The sequence below is a fragment of the Nelumbo nucifera genome, chromosome 2 (assembly GCF_055504915.1).
Source record: "Nelumbo nucifera cultivar China Antique chromosome 2, China Antique-T2T, whole genome shotgun sequence".
Lineage (NCBI taxonomy): Eukaryota > Viridiplantae > Streptophyta > Magnoliopsida > Proteales > Nelumbonaceae > Nelumbo > Nelumbo nucifera.
This window is the reverse complement of record NC_142650.1, coordinates 25,458,685-25,483,176: the sequence shown is the minus strand read 5'-3', so window position 1 is coordinate 25,483,176 and position 24,492 is coordinate 25,458,685. Positions and strand designations below refer to the sequence as shown.

At 37.7% G+C, this 24,492-nt stretch overlaps 1 protein-coding gene and 2 pseudogenes across 1 annotated transcript; all 3 read right to left on the bottom strand.

Moving 5' to 3' along the window:
• Window positions 1–8,486: 8,486 nt before the first annotated feature.
• On the bottom strand, window positions 8,487–10,023 carry LOC104595453 (putative receptor-like protein kinase At5g20050 pseudogene; annotated as a pseudogene).
• On the bottom strand, window positions 8,577–9,149 carry LOC148802013 (putative receptor-like protein kinase At5g20050 pseudogene; annotated as a pseudogene).
• Window positions 10,024–14,938: 4,915 nt separating the features above from the next.
• On the bottom strand, window positions 14,939–22,966 carry LOC104595332 (cytochrome c oxidase subunit 5b-1, mitochondrial-like). The gene is made up of 6 exons (XM_010256028.3): window positions 22,633–22,966; window positions 22,391–22,482; window positions 22,230–22,280; window positions 16,176–16,242; window positions 15,979–16,058; window positions 14,939–15,461 (listed from the first exon to the last, which is right to left on the bottom strand). Exons 1-6 carry the CDS (start codon window positions 22,823–22,825, stop codon window positions 15,402–15,404), a joined length of 543 nt encoding a protein of 180 aa, XP_010254330.1. The 5' UTR covers window positions 22,826–22,966; the 3' UTR covers window positions 14,939–15,401.
• Between the last annotated feature and the right edge of the window lie 1,526 nt (window positions 22,967–24,492).

Here is a 24,492-nt window from a genome sequence, read left to right as displayed (position 1 = left end):
AGGATTGGTTGAAAGATCACTTCATCTAATGATATTCATCAAATTGTGTAGGTACATGAATGTTATTCACGTGTGCAAGTAAAGATATAAATATAAAAGCATAATTAGTGTTCTAAAATCTAACTATAATTTGAACCATTTTTTCTTTCTACATCAATGGATCAGCAGTTCAATAAAGAAAATAAAAATCCACTGACCCATTGAACAGATCAGATAGGTCAACGGTTCAACCGATTGAATCATTGACCAAGTCAATGTATTTTTAGATAATTAGTTAGAGGTTGATCCCAACTGGAATTGATCGGATCAATGTTTTAAAAACTAACATGGAGGCCGAACCATTTTTTGCCTCCGGGTCATGAGTCATCAGTTTGATCGTTTGGGGCAAATGGATCAGGCCGTGCCACATCAGCGTCTATACATTTTAAGTATATATATTTATATACACACACATACAAGGACAGAGCTAGGAATTTTTTATGAGGGGTGCCAAAATCTAAGTGGATTTGGGGGGGGGAGAATAAATATGGATGGCCATCGGGGGGCAACCATTGGGGTGGAGAGTGTGGTGGGGGAAAATATACATGAAGAATGGGGATTTTCTGGGCCAATGGGGGGCCATGGCTCCCTTGGGTCCCCCTTTCTTTGCCCCTATACAAATACGTATTCTATCAATAAATATGTATAACTATGGTTTAGATATGATATATATTATTTTATATTTAATTTATGCTTTTTAATTTTTTTATTTATAAAAATATAAAAAATTGCAATTTGAAGCCAAAAGGAGTTTTTTTTTCAAAAAATAGTGGGGCAAGGTGCCATATATGTATAGATTTCAAAAAATTATCCAAAATAAAAAAAAATCACCTTAATCGGACATTAAAATACAAAGTTATGACCTCCCAAATTTTGCATACATAGTTAGTATGTAACCCGCAACTAACCACTCAGATCGAACGTTTTTGACCAAGTCAACAGATTTTTATTTTTCTCTAGATTTTACTCAAAGTGAACCAAGAATCTTAACCATGTAACGGTTCGAATGATTCATTCATCCAGGTCAACAACGGATTAAAACACTAAATCGGATTACCGGTTAGACCGTATGAGTCAATACCAAGTTGAAAACAGTCGATCCAACTTTAGGGCATAATTAAATTCATTTTGTCAACTCTTCCCCTGCCCTACAACAAATTAGGAGAGAATCATTGGTCAGAGCAAAAATTAAAATTAAAAAAAAAAAGTCCTACCTATGCATTTGAGAGATGATTAGTAGTCTTAAGATTCGAAAAAACATGAAATGAGTTGTGAAACAATATGTTTGTGCTTTTGGCTTTGTTTTAATGGTAAGACAAAGATATGCTGCTGCCACTACTTTACTTTGGTCCCAAAGTTCAGAAACTTTAGGGCTATTTTCCAATTGCTCAAGAATTGTTCAAATCTAGAGACTACCAGACAACTTCAATTAATTAATGTGGTATGTCGGGCATTGATGAATTAATAACAGTTTATTTGTTGACCTACATGATTTAGCGTTATTTAAAAAGAGAAAAAAAAAGTAGATGGCTTATTTATTATATGAAAGTTCTAATTATCTATACAAATGGATACGTTGGTATTGATGCTTTTTTTTATATTTTTTTTTTAAATCGATTCAGAAGTATTGGTTTAAGTCCCGGCTATCTTTTGAATCATGGTTTGACCCGATATATTCCCTGTAAGGGTGTATCGGGAAGGCCCCAATATCATTAACGTAACGATATTTTAAACCTTTTTATATATCTTGGGGGTCATAATCATAGACGCTCTCGTTTATTATTGGTTGCCAGATGTGACGTTTACTGAGGCGACGTATGATCCAAGTGGCAATGAAGGGACTGAGTCACTGAGAATCACTGATTTTTTAAATCAAAAGAAGTTATTCCATAACCAGGAAAAAGAAGACTTAGCTAGGGTTTTGATGAGATGCCACTTTGTTGGATTGGAATTTGGAAACTATATGTAAATTGCAGATTACTACCCTCCTTGTATTTTAGGGGTAGTATTAATTACCCCCTAAACTTTCGTTTTTCACAAAGACCCTTTGAACTTTAAAGACCTTCCTTCTCCATTAAGTTGAGTGATAGAAGAAGTTAATTTATCAAAATATCCACTAGAGAAAATTTCTATAAAATGGAAATTGCAACAAAAAAAAAAAACTTATATGAAAACCTAGAACTGCAACATGTACAACATGCAATTAATATCAACTAAATCGGTAACACAATGAAAATGAAAAAAAAAAACTATGGGAAAAAAGGGATACTTTGGAAATTTAGAAAAAATTTAAATAGTCACATGATTTTTTTTTTACAAAATTAACTAACGAAATGGTAACAACTGAGGAGGGTCTTTGTCAGAAGTTGAAGGTTCAGAGGGTATTGCCGAATTGAGATCTGCTCCTCATAGAGCATGCCTCATACCAACCTAACAGCCACATCCCACCCTGTATTGGGAACATCTCCCTATCAATAATAAATATAAGTATGGAAAATGTTCTCGATGTGTAGCTAGGGCATGCTGTGAGATCAATGTGAGGCATGCTGTGTGAAGAGTAAATTTGGACTCATAATTACCACTACCCCCAAAGTACATAATAATAATTTGTAATTTACCCTTTAAATTTCTTAAGAATTTGTGTTTGACTATGATGCTGGAAAGACATGATATAGGAAAACTTGCAACCAATCAACCAGCACCATAAAAGTGGTAACCAATCAGGTGGATTTTCACAAAAAATCACATCTTTCATGGGGAGATGAAAGTTTTATTGGTCAAAGAATTTCCAATAAACTATGGTTTTCACCAAAACCAAACAACAAGCACCATAAAATTTTTATGGGTCAAAGAATTCCTAATATCATGTCTTTCCGAGATCATAGATTTTTCATTTTTCACTTTATCATCATCATCTAAACCTTCTTTCAACAATACATAGGGGTTGGATACATGAATCTTGTGTAGTCGATCCATTTTGTGCCATATCCATCCTTAAACTATGGGTGCTTAAATAATTTCTTATTACATGGCGCATCTAACACCACTTCCTTCCTTGGATCTAATCATTAAAGGGCTAGGATCTCCTACCCACAAGACACTACAGCTGTACATTGGGAATATCTTCTGTGTTTACATGTTACGATTCATGGAGAGATATTCTTATTTTACAGAGATAGTGTCCTGTGGGTAGGATCATTGTATGTAGGAGATCCGGATTCCTCATTAAAAATTTAACATTACCAACTTCAACGAGGTTATTTGGTGGGTTATTATTCCAATTCCACATAGACAATTCAACTTGTATTTAGTATATCAATTCAACTTGAAACAGAAATACAACCCTTTGCATGGGTTTGAACGGAGGGAGCAGAAAGAAATGTTAAAACAGAAATATTCAATATCATGCATACAACCTCTCTAGTTAAGAGAGGCAACATCTGTCTCCACATTGGATCTGAGGGAAAAACTAATATGATTCCCATATTTGCTTAATTAATGTTTAAATGACTGATACAAGTGCTCCTAAGCACCATATTGGTAGGTTTATACAATAAATAGAAGCTTGACGGCCCGATAATTGTTCTTCTAGATCAAGAAAGGAAAATAGAAAAAAACTATTTCATGTCTTTTTGTTTGATCTCCATCTTGTACTCCATTTTTTGTAACCACTCATAGAAAAGGATGATGGAAGAGTATGGATGATGTTTCTTATCTCACTCAAGCCATCTTCCAATTCCATGGGCCCATGCCAATATTATTGACCCACATTGTAGTATCAGCCTAGTCACAATAGACTATCAATAGTAGAAGTTGTAACCTTTCAGTTATCCTAACCCATGAGGAGGGCTACCTCAGTTTTACTAGTGTACAATATCTAATAAGACTGCTGAAAGCACAAATGGCATTTGAGTAAATCAGAGAATGGTACTCTTATTTGCAGCCAGACTTGGGTTAGCATGTTTTCTGCCAATGATGTCTGCCCATTAATCTATGGGGCTGGGCCACTAATCAAATAATAGTGATGGAAGGGGCACTGTAGGATATCTACAAGGTTTCTACCAATAACAATGAGAGAAAGGTTCTTTTAATTTTTTTTTTTTTGGGTATCAAAACCACTGAATTAATGAGAAAGAGGATGTCCTTAATAATGGATTCAAATTACACTGCTCTTGCTTCAAAGACATGACCATTCTCTCCTAGCACACTCGTCTCCAACTAGTGAATGAGTTTCAGTATTGAATAAGTTCAAGCATATTCAGCAACACGAAAGTTCAGGATTGAATTCTATTAACAAGGTGGTTAATTTCAGTAAACAACAACAGTGCTAATAATAAATTTTTACGGAATGTGACAATTAAGCAAAGGAGTTTACAAGGCATCTTAAGAAGAAAGATAAAAGAGAAATTGAACAAGAAGCTCTTGCATTTAAGAAATAAGGTGAGGATGTTTGAGTTATAGTGGAAACTAAATTTTTATATTTATTATTGGATCAAAACAGTCGACATTTGTTGGGGGTGATGATAAGGGGGCATGAGGCAGAAGAGAAGGCAAGGAGCAGGATAACTGTTTAAACCTCTGTTCATGAGTTGCCTAGTTGGTTTTTTATTCGGTGAAAGGGAGTCTTGTTTTTGTTGGGTCGTTATCAGCCATGGATTCCAAATTAGAAAACAACGGTTTCGTATAACTCCACTTTTTTTTTTTTATAGATAGTTTCGTATAACTCCACTTCCACAAGCAGAGCAGTAGTTTCTATGTATTCATGTAAACTAAAACAGGAACGTCATACACCCATGTCTAAACCCAAGGTGGTTTTCGAAGCAAAAATGGTTTTCTGATTGAGACTTACCATTACCGGCCAAGATTCTGACACCCAAGAACAACCAATTTACTGGAAGTCTGATAGAAATAATGGGTCGCTCATGCTTTCTAGTGGTTCTTCTTATTTCAGATGTTCTGTCTTTCTCATTTTCTCAAGGTTTTACCTTGTTTTTCTACTAAACTAATTCTTCTTTTGTTCTTGTTGTATAAACGGTTTTTTTATTTCTATTCTTCTTTTCTCTAGTTGTGTCATAACTTTCGTTCTCAATTTCTAGGGTTTCGAAAATCATAAGTTCTTATTTTCGTTACAAATTCTGTATTTTGTTTGAAACATCTAATTTTTCTATTATCATGTTAAACCCAAGCAAAAATATAAAAGTTTAAGAAGCTCTTACTGTTCGTATGTGGGATAGCAACAATGGTGGCTAGCAAAGCAACGATAGTGACGGGAAAGATCACCGGTGGCAATTGATTAGAAAATGACAATGAGCTTGAAGGAGAGAAATAGCAACACCAGTAACGGGAGGATCGAAGCGGCCACAAAACTGCAAGTAGAGCAGAAACCTTGAGCCTTTAACCATGAGTATTTTTGACAAATTTATTTTGAGCATTCACTCTCCACTCGGGAAAGTTAACTTTTTCCCAAGCGAGAGAAGGTAACACTTCATCAGGTAAGTGATACTCGGGATAAACAAATTTATCTATCATGGGTCTCATTTAAATCTTGAAAGGGAACGCAGGAGAGTTGGTTAATGGGAATCACAATCCCTTTTGACCAACTTTCCCCCCGACCACAATCTGGGAAACGAACAAACCTAAGTCTTTTTAAAAAATTCAGGGTACATTAAAATTAATTTTCGAAAACTAAGGGAATGTTTAAGTCCTTTACCTTAAAACTAATGATGGAGAAAAACAGACAAGCCTCATCTAGCCATCTTTAATTTGTTTATCATGTCTAAACTGATAGACATGGATTAGTTTCATTTTTTTTCATAGTAATTATCAAGAGCCCCAGCAAGTTTTCCATCGGAAACACTTGATGCAATGATATCAAGAACCATGTTTATTCATCAAATATATAGTTTTACAAAGAGTCTGTTTGGTTCACAGTGGAATTGGAATTGGAATTGGAATCGAAATAAAAAATTCATTAGAATTGGAATTAGAGTGGTCTAGTCCTCCTACCTGTTTGGTTCAGACGGGAATTGGAATCAATTGGAATGGATTCTCATTCTTAAGGAGGAGGGAATTGCCATTCCCTCAAATGGGGAAATGCCATTCCTCCATAAATGAAAATGGAATTCCGATTCAGCCCAACCAAACAGTCAAATCGAAATGAACCTTTCGATTAGACCTTATGCCAATTTACCAAAAGGACCCTGAAACTTAGACCTTAATACAAGCCACCATGCATTTCCAAGAATTACTTTTTACTGATAAAATTAGTATTTCATTTATGGCAAAATCTATGGTGTATGATATACGGCAACTGATATTTTTAATGTTGTTAAAGAATTACTTTTTATGATAAAATTAATATTTCATTTATGGCAAAATCTATGGTGTATGATATACCAACTGTTGTTAAAGTCTTGATGGCGAATATATACCCTGTCAAACACAAATCAATCAGAAGTAAATAAACTATATAACATCATTAATGTGGTTAATCGTGCATCAAATCAAATGGTAGTAAATGTATCATAGTGTGAACTCTTTCATTTACGAGTTTTATGACCCATTTATAGTATATATTTCAACGTCCAATCGAACCAGTCCAATAGAATATTATGTCAGAGGTTGGTTAATTTCTGAAGTGCAATAAAAGTCAGATTTTATGAGAATAAAAAATCTCAAGGGGTCGGATGGGGTTTCTAGAATAATATTTTATATATTTTCTCTTTTCCCAGAAAAAAAAAAAGAAAAAAAGAAAGTCTATAACACAAGATTGGTGGGATTAAATTTTTTAAAAATGCTAGAACCGGAGAGAATCCCCATTCTTGATGATGAAAGGGCATTCATTCTTTTAAGCTACTATTAGCAAAACTGCACAGAGATCTAAATTATACATTGGATCGATGGAGTAATATAGTAGCTGGACGAATATTAATGCTTAAACTAAATTTCTTACCAATATTTATTTGAAGGCTTGAAAAGAGTATGTAAAATGGTCAGACTGGTTTGTTTTGTTTACATCAAACGAAGCTATTTCATGGAGGAAAATGATCTCTGGAGCCTTGATCACCGTCTCTCTTTTTCCATTCTAAATGAATCAAAACCAATACTATTCCTTTCTTTCCAGTTGGATTATTGATGGGTATGTGAGACTGACGCCATCAAGGGGAAAAAGGTTCTCTTTGAAGATTGCATAGAAAGAGACTGATGGGGAATTGCAAGTAGCGATTGATCGAGTCTACAGAAAACGTCCACCGAAGTGAATTAATATCAGAATTGAGATTGAGTGGAATTTTTTTTCAAAGACTGACGGATAAGACATCATGTAGAGGAATCCAGCTTGCTGGATCAACATATCCAGAAACCCATCTCCATGCATGACTCCATTTCTTTGTCACTCCTTATCATCCTAATGGAACCAATTCCATTATTCTTCTCTCTCTCATTATTGTTAAGATTGTGATGCACGCTTCTGAATGAACCAATACTACTCTTGATGGTGCGTGATCCGACTATTCCTAGCCGGAGAAAGATCCAGACTCCAGGTGGACAGCGAGTTGGATCGGTCTGTAAAACAATCTATCAAATAATTTATGATGGTTAGCTCGGCGAGGTTGCTCCGATGCTTAAGTCAATATGTTGTAAATGCGAGTTGAATGCTTGAGAGCTTGAGTACTAGAGAGTAGAGTAATCATGCGTACCTTTGCCTTGAGGGTTCTGCCTTTATATACTGGAGTAGTCGTGGGTCTCATGAAAAGCTCTGGGATCTCTGGGGTATGGAGATAAGGTTCGTTCCACTTCCGAAGGAACAGTACGTAGATAAGGCTTATCGTTTCACCTCTGACATTGGCAAAGTCGGGACGAGTCCTCATCGTGATCTCGGAAAAGTCGGTATCTGTTAGCTCATCATGATCTCGAGTATCTTGGGATCTGTTGGAGAGACCTCTGGAGTCGGTTACGTGGCGATTCGGTCATTTAACTCCGAGTTAGTACTTCCATTCTTCAGTCTCGAACTGGATTGGATGCCGAGATGCCTCTACATCGAGGTAGGTTTTGGGCTGAGGCAACTGAATACCCGAGCTCCAAATGTTGCGAACTAGGCTTGTCAGGTTGATCTGTCATCCCTTGATCAGATCGCGTCCACGTGTCCCCTTCTTGGTAGGTCGAGCCAAATCACCCTTCATCAATACTGATTCTCATGAAATTTCTATCATTGTTCTAGTTCAACAGCTGATCTTCACGATTTACAGTCACTAAAGATTGCAATGATTCCTTTTAATATATACATATACGTTGTATGTCTAGTATGGATTGATGATAACTGCTTAGATTCCTCTAGAAACGAGAGAAATTTCAAAAGCAAGTTCTCTCTCCAAAATGGCTTTCTTTTTTATCATATCCTCAGATAAAACATTTTCAGAAAGAACAAATACAAATTTATGTCCCTATATTGATCCTACAGAAGAAAATGGAGTTGGGGAGCGCCTTTCGATTTCTGAACCGCAGACAGAGCAGCTTCAGCCAACAGCCACTGTTAGGAGCTACCGACCTGATAAAACTGAGACATCAAGCGAGTAGGTTGATGTGGGAGGAAGCTGGGTCTCTCTTTGGGGTGTTGATGTTGTGGAATTGCTAGCTTCTTCATCATCGCCGGCTGGTTCTTCCTTGACTGACAGGAGGTCAACGACGATCATTTCAGTCTCCGGCGGTTTGTCGATAACCACCCGCCCTTTCAGCATCTCAACAACACGGGCCATGGTGGGTCTAAGCCTGTCCCTCTCTTGTATGCACCAGAGAGCTACATACACTAAGACTCTCACTTCTCTCTCGTCAATGCCTCCATCCCGGACTAGTCTCTCATCAACCACCTCCATGAAGTTCCCTTCTCTCACCTTCTGGTTCGCAATTCTGGGAAAGTATGACCACTTCCTCTGAGTTCTGTCAACGCCTTGAATCAAGACATTTCTCCGTCCGCCAACGATCTCCAGAAGCACCATGCCGTAACTATAGATATCGGATTTCTCGGAGATTCCATTCTCCAGGAGCCACTCGGGAGCCAAGTACCCCCTAGTGCCTCTGATAGTCGTAATGACTCTACTCTCATCTTTACTCATCAGTTTCGACAACCCGAAGTCCGACACAACAGCCCGGAAATTTTCATCCAGAAGTATGTTTTCCGGTTTAAGATCAAGGTGCAGGATCTTGGACCTTCAATCATGGTGAAGGTAGGCAAGAGCCTTAGCGATATCAATGGCGATTCTGTACCTCAAGTTCCATGGCAAGCACCCTCTCTGGGCTCTGCGGCTTCCGCTCGGCGGGAAGATCCAGGCGTCCAACAACCCATTATGGATGAACTCATAAACAAGATACGGAGGCCCTCCCGGGACACAACAGTATCCGAGGAGGCGCACCAGGTTGACATGTTGCACGCTGGCGATCGCCGTGACCTCTGACCGGAACTCCCTCTCCCCACGCTCCATGCCTTCGATTCGTTTCACGGCAACCGGCGTGCCATCATCAAGGATGCCCCTGAAGACAGAAGCGGAGCCACCTTTTCCGAGGATCGCCCGGAAATTGTCTGTTGCATCCTCAATCTCCTTATAACTGAACTTCGTAGGAACTCCTGCTACCTTCCTAAGAAAACTGTACTCAACCCGAAGTTCTATTGCCTCTGAAGAGAATCCCCTCTCTAATGAATTTCCACGATGATCAACACGGTTTTGTAGGTATACCCAGATGAAGATGGCAAGAATTCCAGCTATACCAGCTCCGAAAATGAGGAAAAAAGCTTTGGATAGTTTCAAACTGACACGAGCAGCTACAAGCACGACGATGAGGAAGACGATCACTGAGACAGCAATGATCCTAACCTTCTTCACCTCCATTAGAAGTAAAAACTAATAAAATGGGAGGAAAAGAAAAGGTTGTCCATGATTGCAGTAATTGTAATATTTGTTCTTGCCATTTGCCAACCACCATCCCCGCGACGACTTGGTTTTCTTGTATCTGTCTCAAGGCAAATCAATTAAATTTAAATTTTACGTGGGACCCAGCTGTAGGCAGCCAACGGTCGGATAGTGGATATTGTGATTGCAATGGGGCCCCATTGCTTGATAACTGAATCCCTTGTTTCGAGCATTTGGACCCACTACTGGATGGGTCTGAGTCGTCTGACTAGTAGATCAGATGGTCCAAATCAAAGCATACTTTGAACATTTTTAGCCACCTGATCACTGGTTTTTAATTTCACACAAGGTTAACTGTTTAAGAAGAAGCTCCAAAAAAAATCCCCAATCCCCATATTTGGTTGGGAGACGGCCTATGGCTCATTTGGGAATTGGGACCCATCTCCTTATCAAAAACAATAAAAATATATAGGACCCATTATGCGGTGTTGGGTCCACATTATTGCAATGTTTGGACAGGTGACAACTTATGGAGGGGGCCCAAATCCATCTTTGGGCCTTGTATTCCCAGACCCAAGAAGTTCATCTAACTTGGATTTCTTTTAACTACTTTTAATTGACTTGTTCTGTTAGCTGCTGCACTAGCAAGTACAATAGTGCAATCTTTTCTTTCCTGAGAAACAGTATTGATGTGTGTGTGTGTTTCTCTCTTCTTTCCTCTGAGTGTCTATTTCATTACCATTTTGGCTGATCAGATAGCTACTGATAATGTGCTTAATTCCTGGTGGATTAACAATTTGGATCAATGACTCGGTTAAGCTTATTTTAGCATTCTTATTTCTTCTGATCCACATGACTTTGAGTAAGGAACTCTAGAGAAGTCATAAATAAATCTACTTGCTGATCACCACCAATTCAAAGAAGGATTAAACAGGACTGGTATTTGTATAGAACCTTGAATTATTCAAACTATTTCTAGTTGTGTTTCTGAACTTTAAAATGTGAAACAAATTGAGAATGGTCCAAGCGAGAACGTTCACACCCTAATACTTCGGAGATATAGCTTTCTTCTTGAATTACTATCTGGTGTACACCTAACAATACACAATATTCAACCCCCCCTGGATCGAGCTAACGCCTAAATGTAAAATCTTAGACTGCATCTCAAGGTCAATAAGAAAAATAAGCCGTGGACATGACCGAAGAAAGGATCCACAGGAGTTGGGTAAGAAAAAAAAAATAAAAAAGATAAAGAATTTCTTGATGGCGTGGCTTCACATCGATTTATTCAATGAGTACTTAAAAAAAAAAAAATTTACACCTGCCCCTTAAAATACCCTCAGCAGTCAGCCTACCCTTGAACGTGCTTACTATATTGTGCTTTAGTCTGAATCTGCTCCTCATAGAGCATTCTCACTTCTCACACCAACCTCACAACATTCCAACCGTGCATCAGGTACATTCCGTTTTATTCATGAAGAGATGTCCGCGATGTACTGTAAAGTCAGTGTGAGGAGTAAATTCCAATTCGGTTTATTAATCTCTGGATGGTCTACTGCCTGAAGGTTGAAATAACATTTTTTTTCTAATGAGATTGGTGTAATAGATTGCAAATTACAAAGGAAACTGGATTTGCTGGTTGAGTGGAGCAGTAATTCATTAACCTTTTAATGAAACTCCCCATTCAATTGATCAATTCCATAGCTTGGTTTCAGCCTTTCAGGTAGCTGAAGGGGTGTTTGAGAAATTAAGTTTCAGGCAGCCACCTTTGACCTTGCAATGTCCCTATAAAAGTCTAGCACTCAGGGCAATGTTTTATTTGAGGGGAAAAGGACGAGCCAAACCGGAACATGAGAACAGAGGGACATGGCGAGGTCCTAATCCTACTCCCATGTCCCATGTATTGCAGCCTTAGAGCATCTCCGACACAATCCTCACTTGTTTCAAATGGACGGAGAGGAGGATTTCCAGAGTTCAAATCAGCCTCCCACGAGATTGCCCCCCATAATGTCCCACTTTACATCTCCACCGTGTATTGAGAGCATCTCCAGATGATGATATCATCATTTTTAGAATTATCATCGAGAAATATTTCCAATACATGGCGGGGATGTACTATGGGATGTTGTGGGGGACAATCTGGTGGGGGGCTGATTTGGTCTCGGATTTCCAAGGCCCTAGCTCAACATAGACCTTCTATACATTCAGGGCCTCCATCAAATTTACCCCTTCTTCAAACCTTGCAAGAAGTGCAAGAATAGCTAGGGGTGCAATATATTATTTATATTATATTTTTATAAATTTGTTATATTATTTATTTTTTATAAAAAACATGTATATATGATGAAATTAAATAAAATATTTATATTTTTTGTTTTTTCTTTATTTAAATTGGTATATTTTATTTATTTTTTAATAATTTATTAATTTTTAAAGAAAACAAGTCAGATCAAATCAAATCCGAAGATCCGATAGGATTCGAATCCAGATCGAGTCCTATTAGGTCTGATCGAATCTTCAGATCGGATCGGGTCCAACATGAACAGTGTCAGATCGGATTCGAATCCGATCCGATCTGTTTGCATCCCTAAGAATAGCAAGAAAGGTCCCAGTATTAGAGCTCTCTATTAATCGAACCAGTAGTGGCACAGCTCTTGCCAAAACTATCCACACGAGCTCAGCCAAAGAACTGAGGAGGTGATGGGCTTCGGCGCAAGGACAACCTAAAAGGGTCTTAACCAAGTCTGCGTTCTATGAACCCGTGGGTTCGCGGGATGCGTGAACCTGCTAATAAGAAGCGAACACTTTGGTTGGGTGACATTGAGGCCCCGTTCGCTTTTTGGTAAGTAACTTACTTGGGTAAGTTTTTCCTGGGAAACAATTACCTGGGTAAGTGCATTTACCCCCCATGTTCTTTTATTTCCCATGTAAATAAGGCAATGACCATTTTAGCCATATAAATCCATTATTAAAAGGGGCATTTTTGTCCCATTCAAGTGTTGGCAAATTTCCCCCTATGTGGGAAAGTTATTTATCCACCTAGGAGATGGGTATTACTTTCCTGGGTAAGTAATACCCAAGGAAATAAACTTTCCTTTGTCCCCACATAAAGCTGAAAAACAAAAAAGAACATGGGATTCTTGGTCTATGGGAACTAAAATCCCATTGACCAACTTTCCCCTCTCTCAAAATCCAAAAAAAAAGAATGCCCCCTAAATGTAACTTAATAGGCCTTTGGTCGTTAATTGAAGTAGTCGGTTGAACTGGACACAAAATGACAAAAAAACGCACCTATCCTCCTCAGTTTGAACTCCCACTTGGCCACTCCTCCCTCCCATTTTGTTTCTCCTCCACCAAACCCTACCCCACAAGCATTGGCGAGCTCATCCACACCGGCATCCGTCAATGCGGAAACCACCGGCGGTGAGAGGAAAATCGTTTTGGTTTCATCTACTCTTTTCGTAACATTCACAAAGCAAAAAACTGGCTGTATAGAGAGCTCAGTGAAAGATGATCTTACAAGTACTAACAAGAGAAACCTAGCGGAGAGAGAAGATGTGGCAAACTAACCACCCCAAGAAGTCGACGATGATGCACATGAGAGAGAAACCCAAGATTGGCAGAAAAGGTAAGCTTGATGACAATGGCATCAGGTCACAGGATTTTCTGTCAGAGAGCGAAAGCATGGATCATTCGTTTGGTAGTGATCGGTGGAATGCTAAGGGAATTCGCCATCTCTTAGAAAAATGGGACGGATTCCAAGATGCTCCAACGATCCAATTTCAGATGATGATAGCCTCATTGAGATTGAGCTCCCCGATGGGCATTACGTCAACCCCAAAGAAAGCACAAGTCGAGGCAAACACCTAATCTGCTAGAAATGTTGACAGGGTCAATTTCTCGACAACAAGCATGAATGAAGAAGAAAACTTGATAGAGATCGACATTTCCAAGGGCTCCATCAAGTGTTCAAGGTTAGAGATTGAAGCGTGACTGCCTACAAGTGCTTAATGAGTTGGTTTGGTCCTTCATTTGATGCTACATTTTGGATTAGTGTTATATCCATTTTAGTTTTTTTTTTGTTGCTTTTCCAAGTTTTAAAGAAGAAAAACTCTTTACATGGATGGAGTTACTGTGGTGAATCCCTGTTTGTTGGTGTTTCAGTAGCCATAGAGTGTATGCATTGAAGAAGAAGACTGACTATCGGTGTGAGTTGCGGTTCTTCGATCTGTTGAAAATAGAAAGCCAAAAAGAACGGCCAGAGAACACACTACTGGATGGTTACCCTCTCGCCACTGGTGGCTTCCTCATTGACAGACGCCAGTGTGGATTGAGCTCGTCGGTGCTTGTGGGATAGGGTTCGATGGAGGAGAAACAAAAATAGGAGGGAGTGGCCGAGTGGGAGTTCGAACTGAGGATAGATGCGTTTTTTGTCATTTTGTTTCCAGTTCAACCAGCCACTTCAGTTAACAGCCAAAGGCCTTGGCAGGTTCATGCATCCCATGAACCCATGGATTCACAGAACGTGTACTCGTCTTAACCAGAGCTTAAATATGGTAGCCGCTACCCCAAATCTACCCTAGTTCTCATCCAGCATTGCCAAACCGCAGATGAAAGAAGTGGCCAGCATGCCAAACTCCGGGAAGTTCAAACCAAGGATGGTAGAGTTGGGGCAATGGATTTGTCTAGGAAGTGGGAAGCAACAGGCCAACAGCAGATTGGATGTCTTTTATTGTTTTACGTTGAAACAAAGATTACCTTCGATATCTTTTCTCCTCTCTACCCTCTTCTCTACCTTGTAAAAGTTTCCCTACATTTCCCTTCCCTTCCCTACCTTTTCCTTCAAACCAAACACAGCCTTAATAAACAGATTTTCCCCTCCCTCCCTCCCTCTCTTTCTTGGTGTTTTGATGTTTTTGCAAACAAAGGAAGCCTAAATGACTTTCATCCAGGGTAGTCGAAAAAACCTTTTAACTAGAAAGAGCCAAGACCAAGTGTTAATGAGGCCTCTTACCACTGAACAGTGTTTCAAATTCTTCCATATTGCATTGACCTATTTGACTTTCAGATGATATCATTGATTCCCTGTTTCGACAATTTCTTACAAAACCATGGCTAAATTGATTACTCAAATGAAGGGCAATAAGATACATCAAAAAGGACTAAAGGTAAAAAAGTGTAACAATCCCCCTTGATTTGAAGAGAGGTGAAAAGTCTAAATTGTTGTCATCAATTATTTGATGATGCACTCAATAAGGCTAAAAGAATTCAATGGTTCAATGGGTGACCAGGCCTAAAAACAAAAATCAAGGACTAAAAAACAGGGTAGACACGGGGGTTATGACAACTGAAGTTCCAGCAAAAACAAACTGCAGTAGCTCTTTGAACTTTGAAGCTACAAAGTATAACAGTAGCCACCTTGTCACCTCATCAGATTTTATTCCAGCAGGAAAAGCTGAATCAATGGTGGTCGTCGTCACCATGGCCATCAGGTGGTCCCCCTGGTCCAACAACTTCCAGCTGAAAAACATCAAAAGAAGAAATGAGAGTAGCTCTACCAAATAATGAAAGCAATTCATCATCATCCATGTGACCATGCCTTATCCCAACTATATGGAGTTGGCTATATGAATCCTGTTTTGCCATTCTGGTCCATTTAATGATATCCACCGTTAAATTTGATGAAGGCAAACTATGGGGAAAAACCATCTGGGTCAATTACTCCTATATTTCATGTGAAATTCTACCAAAAATAATTGTGCATGTGATGAACAACAAAACAAAAACTGCCTTCTGCAACAAGGGGGTCAGGCTGGGTTTTACTTGTATTAATTTACACAGTTCAAAGCACTTCAAAAAATTATTCATAGACACTGAACGGCAAAATATGGCTCTTCAATTCTTCAATAGCAACTCCACCAGTCCACCCACATGAAAAAAGAATGTCTATTGGAGAGTTGCTTCTAATTCTACTATTAATACAAGACAAATATTTGCTTCTAGAAGTGAGGTAGTAGTCCAAGTAAGGCCTACTCACCACGAAGTATTGAGAACAAACAGGGCACTCATGTGGCTTGCCTTTCTCCAACCAAAACCAAACGACATCATGCTCATCCTCTGGAAACATATGTAAATCACATTAAATAGTAATCAAAATAAAAGGCATGATAATAACTTTCATGGTAAAAGAAAGAAGCAAGTCATAGGAAAAAAATAAAGAGGACCAGGACTTACCCCCTTCACCACCAGGACATCCAACTATTCTTTTATCATACACAGACTTAATAACAGCAGGTGCTTCCTACAAGCAGATAGCATGGCAAACATCTAAATAAATGAGATTACAAGTCAGGAATCACAGAATGCAAGTATGACCTTGTCAATGAATAGATCACCAACAATTATTAAGCATAATGGAAAACTACAAACACAACAATGAAAGTTTCAAGTGAGATAGAACATTGGCCACAAAAGAAACTTCAAGTAGTAAAACAGATATCAACAAGAGTAATCATACAGTGTAAAACAACATCAAGATTAAGATTCCGTTTTGTTCTGTTTTCTACTTTCTCTTACTAATGATGTTACAGTGAGTATTTTGTCATTGGTATTGATAAAACAATAACATCCATGCTTAGTAAAATGTATACATCCCACCATATTCATCATTCATTAGCTGAAAAATTGAGGCACTTAAAAATTGGCTTTTTCTAATTTTTGGGCCAATAGCAATGAACACTGTAAGGATCAAAGTTTACTCTGAATATTCCCACTGAATTATCATCCTTTGGCATTTGGCCCCATTACAAAAGAGCACAAAGAATTGTACCAATAACTTAGAGTTGTTTTGCCCCGTGGTTGTTTAATAGCTCTAAAGATGATAATCTAACCCAACGTTATGTCTCCCCCCCCCCTTTCTGGTCACCAGCTCTAAAGATCATTTCTCAAACCAGCATCTCTCTAGAGTCTAGACAAACTCAATGCTCCTTAGTAGGGGTGTCAACAGATCAGTTTTGGGTTGGATCCTGTCCAAATCAAAATCAATTTGGAAGGATTGGTCAGACCAATAAGAGACATTGAATTGGACAAGTCCAAACTTAATGGTCCAAAGTAATTATTGGATTGGATTGGGCCTGGTTCATCCATAACGGATTTATATTGGATTGGGTCAGATTGAACCGATATCCAGTCCATTGATAGAAGCTAAGAATACAGGTGTCAATAAACCAGGTTAGGATATCTAAATTAAAACCAAATTGAACAGATTGGACAGCCCAGACATTGAATTGGATTGGTTCAAAATGGTCCAAAGTATTCAACGAATTGGATTGGACCTGGTCCATTTGTAATGGACTCATATTGGACCAAAACCAGTCCAATTGACACCCCTACTTCTTAGGCCTCATTCGTTTTCCAGGAAGTTGTTTTCTGGGTAAATGCATTTACTTGGGTAAGTGTTACCTGGTTAACATTTTTATGGGTAAATGCATTTATTTGTATTCTTTTGCTGGGAAAATGTTACCTAGGTAAAGTATTCTTTTGCTGATAGGAGCATTTTAGTCCCACAATAGTTTGGCCAATTTTTTCCCTCCATGGATAAGTGATTTACCACCTGGGAGAAGGGCAACACTTAACTGAGAAAGTGCCCCTAAAATTTACTGGAGGGAAAGTTCAGTTTCTGTGGGCCTTACACTTCCCTCCAAAAGAACATGGGGATGTTGGTCAACTTACACATTGGCTACGCCCCCCCCCCCCAACTTACCGGAAAACAAACAGCCCTTAATGGTATAAGGGAACTGAACTCTACCTGACCTAAAAGATTCTTCCACTACAAGTAGGACAGTTTCGGTACTTGGTTACAAACTTACAATTTATGGAGCCTAGAAGCAAAGAAATAGGTCACACCAATTCCAACCACTTACCCACAATCCCATAATTTAATGAAATTTTTGCTGTATGATCTCTAAAGCATCAAAATGATAAATCATCCGAATCCAACTTCTTCTACGCATTTATTCACTGAAATCAATCTCCCTAAATAACAAAGAACTTAAGTACTATTTGCCAATGTGGTCCTTTTAAGGTGGTTTTCTCAATAAAATGGGTCCACATAATTAATGTGTTTTCACTATTTTCACAATACATAAACAGCAAAAAATTGTGCCTCAACTTAATTGGTTTTTGTTTTTCAGGTGTGGGCCCTAGCTGCATCAGTAAAATGTAAGGAAAATGGGTAAAACTGGGAACAACTTACAACTGTTTTTAGTTTCTGGAATCTTTTTCACTTTTGAAAAATAGGATTATCCCCTCTTCAATTTTCATAATATGAAACTAAAACCTCAACTACTGAACTTGCTTCTGCATTTTGTAGTGGAATTTCATTGCCATAACAATGACTAGGAAAACAGAAATCCATTATATTAGTGAATGCCCCTTTAAAGATTTTAGCCCCTAAGCATATAGATTTTGCCAGATAATCACTCTGTTCTCAACAAATAAATAGAACTATAGATATGAAAAGGACCTTTTCCATAAAAAAAAGGACCTTGTCTTCCTATTCTGTGATTACAGCTACATGCAAGGCTCTAGAGGACATATATATATATATAAAGACCAGAAGATATAGAAGATATCTAATAGCAATCACCTGTTTTAAATTTTTCTCATCAATAAACAATATTTAGGTAACAGGATGAACTTGTAAAAAGGAGAAGTCTATATCTCTTTTCTTTTGGTTGATAGTAAAACTAAAATTTATTAAAATAAAAAAGAAGAGAATACGATGGGTTTGTAGAGAGATGGTGCAATTGGGTGTTTGGTTGTGTCCAGTCTTGTCACTTTTCTATCATTGTCAATGGAGGGGTGAAAGACTTCTTCCCAGCTTGTAGACGATTAAGGCAAGGTGATCCTCTCTCACCCTTCCTTTTTTACTTTAGTGGCCGATGAGTTTCGTAGACTCCTCTCTGAGGCTGATAGAGAAGATGATTTTAGGTGTTGGAAAGTGGGCAGAAACAATGTTCCAATTACTCACCTCCAATTTGCAAATGACATCATAATATTTTGTGAAGGGGGAGATACTAGAAGGGTGAGGAGGTTAAAAGAACTAATCAACAAGTTTGAAAGGATCTCAAATTTGAAAATTGAAATCAATTTAGACAAGAGTTGCGTAGCAGGGATTAACATAGAGGACAATGCCTTAAATTTGGTAACAGGTTGCTTAGAGTGTCCTATCATCCATTGGCCTTTGACCTACTTGGGTCTTCCCCTAGGTGTCAACCCTAAGGAAAGCATATTCTAGAACCCAGTTGTAGAAAGATGTGAAAGGAGATTGGCTGCTTGGAAGAGGAATTATAATATTATATATCGTTGAGAGATAGGATTATCCTAATAAGATCAACTTTGGTTAACCTACCAATCTACTTCCTCTTTGTGTTTAGGATTTCCACCAAGGAAAGAGAAGAAATTAGAAAAAAAAAAAAAAATCATGAGGGATTTCTTTTGGGAGTGGGGAGAAGCTAAAAAGGACCACTTAATCAAATGAGAGATTGTGTGTAAAAGTAAGAAAGAAGGTGGCTTAGGACTTGGGAAGGTGAGAAAGAAGAATATGGCTATAATTATCCATAAAACAAAAGAAGAATATGGCTACCAAACCAATCCCCAAAAAAAGAAGAGAATACAAGAGATGGTAATAGAAATAGCCAAAGGAGAAAAAGAAAAGAATCCCCAATAAATACAACCTACCAAATCAATCCCCAACAAATATTATGTACCAAACCACTTAATGGAATAGATCCTACAAGGCAACAAGAAAGACAAACCTACCCAAAACTCTGAACTTTTATGCCCCCTGGGTTGTTTGTATTTTTACAATTTCCAATTCTTTGCAATTATTTGCTAATACGTTTGCACCAGTGCAAACGTCTGAGTGCACTGTACATAGAGGACTAAAAAAGCACTTTTCTAGTTTTTACTTTTTACTATATGAGGACTAAAGTCTGGCAATATCAACTGAAGAATCATCTATCAATAAATGTCTGAGTGCACTGTAGATAGAGAGAATGCACTGTTGAGACAAAGAAAGCATTCAACTCATTTGCACTCCCATACATTTACACCAGTACAAATGAAATTGCATTGGGAAAAAAAATTAGCATAAGAGACAAATAAAGCACTTTGATATCAGCAAATGCCTGAATGCACTACTGATAAAAAGAACGCACTGTTGAGACCAAGCACTCATGCTGTGGTGGCAGTAGTGCAAATATTGAGACAAAAGCTCTTGTTTCTATCTAACTTCCAAATCTGAAAAGTTACTTCTATGTATATTTTGAAAAAGGTAAGGCATATTTTATTAACTGAAAACAAAGATATACAAGTATGGTCCCTGTACAATGAGTTGCTGTACAATTATCCAACCCTTAAGGACGCCCCAAAAATCCATATTCAGAAAAGGGTGTGATAGAATGTTTCCACTAAAGCAAGTAAGAGTTTCTATACTTCTAAATAATTTTCTAATCTATTAAAACTTCTATTCCTAATGGTATTGTCATTTGTTCCAAAGTAATGTCGCAATATATCAGAATAGGTTGAATGAATCAAATACCAATGGCATTTAATGGTAAATTAAAAGGGCAGGATAAAAGGACGTGAGTTGAAGTATTATAAATGGTTTGAGGGCCCATAGCTTAACAATAAACATTGCACTGAATAGGGTGGCTGAAGCATAGCAATACAGGCCTCTAGGGTCATGGTTATTCAGGCAGAACTTGAGGTAGATAAGACAGATGCCGAGGATAATGAACACAGCATTCATATAGACTCGGAAATCACCAAAGGTTATACTGAGACTCCAGTCAGACAAGGAATAAACAGGGAGCAATTGTATAGGGATACAACTTAAAAGGGTGATTTGTCCCTAATGCTACTGACGTCGCTTGGGCTTTGATCTTTATCTGTACATTTTTTTTTCAAATCAATGAAGTATTTTAAATATCCATAAAAAAACAACAAATGAACATTGCCTGAATAGAGTGGACTGGTGGAAGTGGAACAGGACTCAGGTAGCTGATCCCATATCTTGAGATGAGGCTTGTTGCATCAAGTTGAATTGAAGATGACTAAGTTGCATTAGTAAGATAATTTGTAGGCATACAAAAGGGTGTGTGTGTGTACATGTTTGGTTACCAAAACAACTAGATGAGAAACCTCCAAGTCATAATATTTACTTTTGGAAGTAAATTTTATTAAAAAGAAAAAAAAACTCCAAATCACAATATTTTTCTTTGTTAATATATTAGTCATATGAAAACCTTAGCAGATAAGAAAACTTTAGTCTCTTTATTTTTGGAATGATAGCCTACTGTATCACTTAACATCAAATAAATCAAGTATGATTAGACATGATTTGATTGATTAATCTTGAATTTGATGTTGAATAGGTAATTTACTGTACTGTATATTGTATAATGATGCTTACAGTTTAACCAGATTAACCTATGTAGGACTTGAAAATACAAGGCGACAACCTTCAGGTTAATAACATTGTGCTATAGCAAAATAAGCTAATTATTTTTCACTGATAAAAGAGGGTACATTAGCTTTTTGAAATATTTTGTTTCTTTCAGAATTTGGATTTGCATGCTCTTGTGTATTGAGTTTTTTCCCCAAAATTGGCATCTAACTTCATTCAGAGGTATGCCTCACCTTGCACCCGAGTCTCTAAGAACCCCTTGGAGTTTAGTTGCACTTTTCGCTTCCAGAGCACTTGGTTGGACTCCCCAGATACCAAGCTTCTTGTGTGATTGAACATACAATATATAATGCTCCAGATGACTGATATTTTTTTCCTAGATAGGGCATCACCTTTCATTTTCTTGTATTTAAACTTCTTGCAGGACATATACTAGCACAAAAGCAGAGCTTGGTTTGTGGTTCAAAGTGATTTTATATACTTTTCTCTGATCAAAAAGCAAGAAAACTTTAAAGCAAAAAACAAAAAAAAAAAGCCATAAAAGCCCCACCATCGATTGTGATATTCTAGAAAAAAAAAATGAATCCAGAACTAAAGCCAGTGGACTAGGTAACCCAGGAGTCCATTAGCATGTGTGTCATTCGGTAACTGATTAAAAGCTAAGTTATGCATAGGCATCTTGAGATCAACTTCAACAAACATTAAGAACAATATTTAATGAACTAAGGTACATTCTTCCTAAATCCCACCACGTGATACAATACGCATACACAAAGGAAACCCAAATTCATGAAAAGACAAGAAGATTTTGCGCTAACCTTGGTACCAAAAGGACCAACGGGATAATCCATTTCAAGAAGATTCCTTCCCTAAAAGAAACAAGAGCAGATAAGATCATAACTGACACGGTGGCATTAATCAAATCCAAAGGATCAGTAAAACTAACGCATTGAAAAAGGTAGAATACAGAGAAAATCACCTCGAGCTCTGCCTCCAGCTCTTCCCGTTCGTGTCCGGTGGCGATGGGCATAATATCTTCCACCATCTTCTTCCCATTCGACAGAGTAGTATCTATCACCAATTCAACAATAAATCACATTTCGATCAAAGAAAAAAAAAAACTCATTTCCACACAACAAATCAAATAAATCGTAACCAAAACCCCATCCAAAGGCTAAGATCTGACACAAAAATAAGCTTAAGGCTTCGATGAAACGTTACCGGCATCAGAACTGGCCTGATGAGAAAACAAAGGGGCGGTTCTCTGGAACGGAGATGGTGCCGGTGAGGAAGACGCCGAAGTAAGCGCTCGGTTTCTTAAGATCTTCTCTCCGCCGATGACGGATCGTTCAAGTTTCATGGCGGATCTCCATGCCACCAGGGTTTGCAGCTGAGAAGAAACCCTTCTCCACATCGTGATATTCCGATTAGATTATCTCCCACTCTCAGGTCACCCTCACAAATCGCGCCTCTTTCCACTCTTCTACTCTCTGTAAGTCTGTATCAACTTGAGCTTTCTTTTCCCCTCAGGGCTCAAGGGAATAGCCGTCATCAATCAGCTCACGCCTGAGGTATTTCTTAAATTCTTTCCGTAACCAATTGATTCGCTAGGGTGATCCGTCGACACGTGTAAATTCTCCTGATCGCAGATAGCACGTGCCAATTGTTCTTCGGGTCAACGCTCCTGTTAATTGGGCCTTGGACTCTCCAAAAACAAGTACCACGTCAGCGGTAAAATAATAATATGATTTTGCTGGTGTGGCAATTGTCTTGTTTTTTGGAAACATCTCCCAAAAAAGTCTTCCAAACTTTTTGTCATAATTACCAATAAACCCTTCTAATAGAATCTTCTAAAAAGAGTATTGAAAATGTCCAAAATAGCTATGCAATTATTTTTGATAAAAATGTTTATTTTTCATATTTTTTCTTGACATAAATCACTATCCCAAATCCTTTAAATTTCTTTTTTGAAATTGATTTATTTTTCAAAATTGCTTCATTTTTTTTTCTTTGAAAGGCTACACAACAAAGGGTAGTCCATCCCCCAACCTAGGTGCAAGCGAGATTCAATCCCAAGTCTCCGTTACAACTAGCAAGATACTTTACCAACCAACTAACTGTCACCTTGCGACCTCCGTATCAATCACTCAAAGGTAAAGCTACAACTTTAAATTCTAATTTGTATTGTTTTTTCTATAGAAACTAGCCTTAGTAGTAACTACATAGGTATTTTAGATATTTTTGTAATTCTTATTAAAGGATTCTATGATAAGGAGGGTGCACTTACAATTGCATCAAAAAGTTTAAGGTTATTACAATTTTAGGGGATGTTTAAGCAACGGTAAAAAATTTTAAGGGCGATTTCAGAAATTTACCCAAATTTTTTAATGAAATAAACCAACTTTAGCTAAAAATGTCAGGGCAAAGTTACCTTTTTGGTTGATTCCAAAAGCAATGAAACAGTGGAACAAATCTACATTCTGTCTACCCACCTCAAAAGCAATTATTTGAAGAGTTGTAACCTTTGATAGGAATTGCATATTTGCCTTCAATTAAATTGATTCTTTTATGGTTGCGCCCTCTTTGTCAAATTTCCTTTTTATTCTTCTAGTAGTTGGTAGATTTTTTACAATGTGACATGACATGCACATGGACCCATTAGGACAACATGAAAGCCACTGTCTTGAGATCAAATCAGTCCCCCACAAGATTGCCCCCACAACGTCCCACAATACATCCCCATCGTATATTGGGAATATCTCATGATGATGACATCATCATTTGCCCATCAATACATGGAGTGAACCAATCTTTTTTATATATAAAGTCTAAATAAACCATTTTTCATTTTCCATGAATTATTAGGTTTTTCTCTATGGTTTTATTAATTTATTGTAGATTTGTTTCATGGATTTTCTTTGTTCAACAATAAAAACCACTTAACATGAGCCTTTGGCCATCTTCATCAATTCAATTTTGAAGTTCTTTTTTAAAATGGTTATTAATCTCATGTTTAAGTACATTTTTGGATATATAAAAAAAATAAATAAGTTTGCAATAACTAAACATGAAAAAGAAAAT

Bases quoted from the DNA above. Each gene is read 5' to 3' on its own strand.
- LOC104595332 (XM_010256028.3), bottom strand. From the start codon at position 22,825: ATGTGGAGAAGGGTTTCTTCTCAGCTGCAAACCCTGGTGGCATGGAGA. The intron at 22,281-22,390 runs GTGATTTTCTCT...TGTTTCTTTTAG, and splicing joins AGCTGGAGGCAGAGCTCGAG to GGAAGGAATCTTCTTGAAAT. The intron at 15,462-15,978 runs GTGAGTAGGCCT...GATGTTTTTCAG, and splicing joins TTTGTTCTCAATACTTCGTG to CTGGAAGTTGTTGGACCAGG.